The sequence below is a fragment of the Cydia pomonella genome, chromosome 1 (genome assembly GCF_033807575.1).
Source record: "Cydia pomonella isolate Wapato2018A chromosome 1, ilCydPomo1, whole genome shotgun sequence".
Lineage (NCBI taxonomy): Eukaryota > Metazoa > Arthropoda > Insecta > Lepidoptera > Tortricidae > Cydia > Cydia pomonella.
In genome coordinates, this window is record NC_084703.1 from 29,484,074 (window position 1) to 29,490,691 (window position 6,618).

General features: G+C 38.0%; 1 protein-coding gene across 2 annotated transcripts; it reads left to right on the plus strand.

Moving 5' to 3' along the window:
* Nucleotides 1-67: 67 nt before the first annotated feature.
* Nucleotides 68-5,273, plus strand: LOC133519225 (protein hunchback). Of its 2 annotated transcripts, XM_061853219.1 has the most exons (3): nucleotides 68-688; nucleotides 1,956-2,050; nucleotides 2,156-5,273. In XM_061853219.1, the coding sequence occupies exons 2-3, from the start codon at nucleotides 1,958-1,960 to the stop codon at nucleotides 3,944-3,946; spliced, it is 1,884 nt and encodes a 627-aa protein (XP_061709203.1). In that variant the 5' UTR covers nucleotides 68-688; nucleotides 1,956-1,957; the 3' UTR covers nucleotides 3,947-5,273. The 2 variants fall into 2 exon arrangements, with proteins under 2 accessions (XP_061709203.1, XP_061709212.1); XM_061853228.1 differs by lacking the exon at nucleotides 68-688 and having other exon boundaries at nucleotides 1,686-2,050.
* The last annotated feature ends 1,345 nt before the right edge of the window (nucleotides 5,274-6,618 follow it).

Here is a 6,618-nt window from a genome sequence, read left to right on the forward strand (position 1 = left end):
ATAATATCTATAATAATAATATTTCCGGTCATATTTACGGTCACAAAGTAATAAGTAGGCACAGGCAATAAGTATTTAGTAGTAAGTCCATGTACTTCGTTATGTTTACCTATGGATATAAATAATATTACTGAGGTCATACCCGTGCAGACAAATTGCCGTTTTTATTACCTTCTATTTAGTATGCTAACTAACAATAAGCGATAAAAGTTGACGCAAGAATATCTTTGTCTGTGGTCAGATTAATCGAGTGGCGTTTATTTTTTATAATAAATATCGTATAAACAATAACTTAATAAGTTAATCCCCTCCCCGTGCAAACTCCGACCGCATCGTATTGGCTCAAATAAAATAGGCTGAGGGTGTATGAAAGGAACACGCGTATCTACTCATACATCTGTCTCTTTTACTCGAGAAAAGTCGTCGCCTACGAATGTAGAATACAATATCGATGTTTGGGGCATAAAAATTGACAGATTTTTTGTTCAGTGTATTGCAAGGAGCACGGAGAAGCGGTCACACCGCTCCCGGCCACCGCAACGAAGGGTTGTCCCAAAAAGTGTTTACTCTTAATACAATCACTTTTTACCGTTTTAATTACGCGACATTAAGATATCGTAGTGAATCCAATGTGTACAAGTTTTTATAGTGCCTTGTGGTTTTGACGAAATCCGATTGTTCAAGACAGGTATGAATTAAGATTTAAATTATTTTTTTAGAAAATATATGAGGTTTCTTTACCTCTTTCTCATTTAACCTAAGTATTTTTAGAATTTAATAAAATTATTTAGAGATTAAATTAACGGACCTTTTTTTGAGTTACCCTACATACATTATTTCATGAATATAAGGAACGTCTAATCAAAATTAACGCACATTGATATAAAGTTTGAGTAGGTATGTATATGTTAAGTTGTATACCTGCCTGTATATTTAATCAATATTAATTAACAATATTTTCATCTTTAAGAAATTTACTTGACCATCATAATTTTAGATTTGTGCTTGTGTCCAATGTACCTACATATTATATGGTCAACTTCATTTTAGGTATCATTAACAGTTGCACACTGCAATCAAGTTTAACATCAGGTACCTACTTATTGTTATAGGGTTTTTAGCACAACAGAGGTATGTTCATAGGAATATACCTTCCTCGGTTAAAACGCGTGCCCGATTATATAAAATCCACTATCGTTACCATTTGAAGGCAAATAAGCCATATTTGTCGGAGAGTTATTATCTAATGAGACTCACCAATAAGTATTACACGGAATATGTTTGCAGCGCGGCAGTTTGGTTTCATTATAATAAGCAAGGAGTTGCCTCATCAGCAGAACGCACGGTAAAATATATTCTCACGCGAAAATAATCACATGTCATCATGATCTTCTGTAATGTATGTACCTATACCCCACCGATAATATGTACATATGGTATGATATTTGTTTTTATAGGTTAAGTATGTGACTTTTACGTATAAAATGTATAATATATTCTTTTACTAAATAAATACCTACAGTATTTAAAAAAATGGAATTTCTAAATGACTACTTTTCGAAATGAACTTGCATTCAAATTTCAAGGTGTTTTTATTTTATTTAGATATGGTACATTGGACTTTCTTTGTCTTTCAAGTATTTTATAAAATAATCTCGGTATATAATGTTTTGAATTAAATAGTTCGATTCGCAGCGTATTATTAAAATTTTATGTGAGTCTATATTTATGTTAATTAGTAAGAACCGAACCTGGTGCGTTAAAAGCGAAAGATTGCTTAATGTGATTTCACACCGTAAAATAAAAAAAAGTAGTAGAAAAAAAATATATTTAGCGATGGACATTTCTGTTTTTTTTTATTCAAATATTTTGGTTGCTGGGGAGGGTTGCCAGAAGCCGGCCTGCGCGGCTTCAGCACGGTAGTACGAGTAACGATGTCGATGGTGTTGTTGCAGGCATGCTGAGCTGCGCGCCGCCCGCCGGCATGCCGCCCGCCCACGCCCCGCACGCGCAACCTTGGGCCGCACTGCTGCAACCGCCTCCGATAGTGGTACGTAGCTTAATATATACTCAATTAGATCCCTTCACTTTTGCCGTATTGATTAAATATGTGTATACTTAACTACTGTACCCACAAAATCACTGTTTGTTACAGAAATCTGAACCCATGGAAGAGGGTACGTTCTCGAAGGAACAGACGAGCGGTTTCTACTCTGACGGTTTCCACAGTGCGTCCCCTTCTTCTTCCAGCAAGGATTCGAACGGGCACTCTCCTCGCAGCGTTGGCAGTGGCGGTGAACCTTTGCCGTTTTATGATAACATGCCCCTGAAAGCAAAAGCCAATCTCGGTATGCATTTAGAATCCTATCGTAGCGGAGTCCCCTACAGCTTACTTACGCCTCCCGGTTTCGAAACCCGAAGTGCTGAAGGACGTGATGCTTCGCCAGGATATTCGTCTCAATATTCGCCTAGAAATCTCGCGCCACCGATGCATGTGTCGACGCCTCTGATGCGTGCCGATGCGACGCCGCCAAAATCTCCGCCCGAAACACCATCGTCTCCCGACAGAGGACAGGAGCATAAGTCATTCGAACATTTCCATGATTCCGGGTTCGACGGCGCGCCGCAAGGCATGAAACATGATGGCGATGATGGCCGAGAAGGCTCTGGTTTAGAAGAAGATTTTGATGAAGAGCCTGGACTTAGGGTGCCCGCTGTAAACTCTCACGGAAAAGTTAAAACATTCAAGTGTAAACAGTGTGAGTTTGTTGCGGTAACCAAACTCAGTTTCTGGGAACATAGTAAAGAGCATATCAAACCAGAAAAAATGCTATGTTGCAGAAAATGTCCGTTTGTGACTGAATACAAACATCATCTCGAATACCACATGAGAAACCACCTTGGTTCGAAGCCATTCCAATGCAGTCAATGTTCATATTCGTGCGTTAACAAGTCCATGCTCAACTCCCATCTCAAGTCTCACTCGAATGTATACCAGTACAGATGCGCTGATTGCAATTACGCTACCAAATATTGTCATTCTCTAAAACTACACTTGCGCAAGTATCAACACAATCCGGCTATGGTTTTAAACATGGACGGTACACCAAATCCTTTGCCAATCATTGACGTGTATGGAACTCGTCGGGGACCGAAGCAAAAACCGATGTCGAAAATGTTTGATCAACAAGCTTCTATAAACAACAATAATCAGCCTCCCTGTGCTCCTCAGTCACATTCTTTATTCGGAGCCGCTCATTTCCCTGTTAATTTGCCTTATTTACCTCCTCTTCTACCTCATTCTTTCTTATTTCCACCGAATAACAACTATGAAACAAGGACATCGCCCAAATCAGCAGGCATTTCGCCGACTGAAAAGCGTCCGCCGTCACCACTTCCTTCAATCTTGCATCAACGTCTTTCTTACGGGGAGTCAAATTTAGATGTTCGAATGACAACCCCACCTGCCAGGTCTCCAGACGGTTTACCGCAAACACCCATAGTAGATCCAACCACCTCTACTTGTCAAAGTAACGACGCACTCGATCTCACAAATGCAAAAACAACCGAAACTGAATCGCCGCCTCCAGCTGAGCAGCCAACGCCCATCACTCCTACCACGGCTTTGAAAAACAGGAGAAAAGGGCGCGCTTTCAAACTGCAGCCTGCGGCGCTGCGGCTGCAGCATGAGGACGAGCGCCGCGCCGCGCCGCCCTCCGACTCTGAGTCGGACACCTCGACCGACGCGGCGCCCGCGCCAACGCCCGCGCGTGCCCCCGCCTACAGCTGCCACTACTGCGACATCACCTTCGGGGACCTCACAATGCACACCATCCACATGGGTTTTCATGGCTACAACGATCCCTTCATGTGCAATAAGTGCGGCGAGCGCAGCGCCGATCGTGTGGCATTTTTCATTCACTTGGGCCGAGCACAACACGCATAAGAAATAGATTATATTATTTCCTCCTAGTCCACGATTTCATGTAACACTTGTAGCGATTAGATATATTTCAAATTATATATAAATTATTCTTAGTATTGTAATGAAGGTATTATGGGTTGTAAATCAATAGGAAATTTGTATAGATATAAAACCAAAGATAAATAATATACTTACGGATTTCAAATAAGGCAACGTGTAGGAACATATGTACAATTCTTATTTCTCATTATTTGAACTGGTAAGGTGAGGAGGGCGAAGTGCGCCATGTCGTCTAAGTGCGCCTACTTTTAATATACCGATAACTGCTTATAGAATACTAGTAATATTACTAGTATTATATTTAAACCAGTTTTCATTAAATTAAAGGAAGGCGCAATTTGCCCCCCTCACCTTACGACGATAAATAAAGAATAGCTGTACCTAATAAATGTTCCGTAAAATCTAAGTACTCATATTAATGTGCTTGCAATGGTAGATAGGTAGGTATTAGGTATTACAAAACCTAAACAAACAGAGCATAGCTGTAGAGTTACGTAAAACCCTGTGTTATAATATTTAGTTTAGTTAGGATATGATATAGATTTTAATTCGAGTAGAATCTAGAGTGACCAATTTGTAAACAAGACTGTAATCTTGGTTAAGTACAAAACGAAATAGCATTATTATCAATGTGCATGTTTTATGCATTACTTTAACTTACATTTAAATGTGTATAAATGTACATTTGCGGTAAAGTTACCTATTAGACGCATACAACTTAGCGTTTTTAGGATGCTCTGAAGTACATACTTGTGTGTAAATTATTTATCCAAGTACCTACGTAATTTAATATTAATTACTTAATTATATCTGCATGTACGGAAATTACCGTGACAAATTGTACCTATTTATATTAACTTGAAAAGAGTCTATTTAATTTATTTATCCTCATTAATTTTATCTCGTTTAAAATGTGGTTAAAAAAACGGTGGCTGCAAAATGTCCTGTTTTACATTGTATGACAGTGTTTTGCATTGTATTCATTGTATATTATTAATATAATACCTAGGACAGCTTTTGCTTTAGAGTCACTAACGACATGTAATTATGACTTGATAATAAATGGATAGCTGTTCGGTTTAACGCCCCGCGTCGCTCATGGGCCTGACGAGCGTCGAAGGGAATGGAGCGACAGCGGGCGCGGATGAGCCTAATATATTGAATCTTATATATAATGTCCACGCATTTTTTGTGTATATTTGACACAAATTTATTTGTTTTGTGTTGTATGGGAACTTTTGTTTGTGTGCCGTAAATATGTATTAATAAAATAAACATGTTTTGTCGATGTTCTGGGTGTTATTAGTTAATTATTAAAACATTACAATTTATAGGTACCTACTAGGATTAGTGTTATGACATTGCTTGTTGTTTTTTAAACAATGTGTATGCTATGTATTGCTATGCTAAGAAATAAAATTACGTAAGAGTGAGGGAAATAACAGGTTTTTTACAAAAATAGTGATACCTAAGGGGACCACTGATTACCAGTTCGCCGGATGATATCAGCCTGTTCGCGATTGTCAGCTTTTGTGAATAACTGAATGATCTGAGTGGTCCCCTTAAGTGTGATAAGAAGTGTGCATGTACTGAAGGCAAAGCACTATGCGCCCGCGCGAATTGACTGCACGGTGTGGATAATGATGGCATTTACCTTTATAAAAAAAGACGGCTCTTGGCGATTTTAAATATCCATGTATGTACGTAATACTTTATTTGAAGGCCATTTGTTATTAGCAAACAGTAGAAAATAGATTTTTAAGCACTACTGTTCACTAAGGTAATGGTTTAGACGGTTAATGTTTTCCTTCGACTTTCAATCGATTGTAACTAAAAACACAATTATAAAAAGTGTTATAATAAATGTGAATGTTTATTACTTAATCAGTAATCACGCAAAATGGCTTAGTGAATTTGATTGAAATTTAGCATAGCTGTATATTAAGTAATTAGTTAATTACCTTTGTTATACCATAGGTATATTTTGTCCTGACTTACTCAAATGAAGTGCAGATCAGAGGTCAGAAGCTAGATATCAATATAATAAACTCGTTGTATCTATAAATTTATAATCTCTCAAATTGGCTAATGTTTAATGGTACGTAAGTAAGAACATACTAGGCCTATTATAAACCTCTACTTATAATTACTAAAATGTGTCATTCGCTCATACGATATTGCGCTTGCTTGACACATACATGCCATCAGAAACTTGCGAATAGCCTGAGTTTTCGTGTAGAAAGATATAACAATAGAATAGGTACGGCGAGTTGCTATTTTCTAAAAATAACTTATTCTTTTGTTTCAATACATGATTGTTATTTATGAAGTAGCTATTTTTTACCAAACAATACAATTTTATGTCACCGTTACGGGTAAAAACTTCATATGAATATTCATAAAACCTGCGATGGGCTAAATGGTGTTTCAAAATACTTTAAGTGTTTCGTTTGAAAATGCGCGACGCGTCGGTGAACTCGAGTCGCTTTTACGGTAGATACCCGGGAGTGCAACGAGTAATTCCACATGTAAGTCTTTTTTTTGCGTAGATTCACTTTTCTACTAAGAAGGTGCGCTGATATTTTTCGTTGGTGAACCTTATTTAATGGTTGCCGTTGCTTCCTTATTCAATT

Coding starts and splice junctions, on each gene's coding strand:
- LOC133519225 (XM_061853219.1), top strand. CDS start 1,958: ATGCTGAGCTGCGCGCCGCCCGCCGGCATGCCGCCCGCCCACGCCCCG. Junction 2,051..2,155: donor TGCAACCGCCTCCGATAGTG/GTACGTAGCTTA, acceptor TGTTTGTTACAG/AAATCTGAACCCATGGAAGA.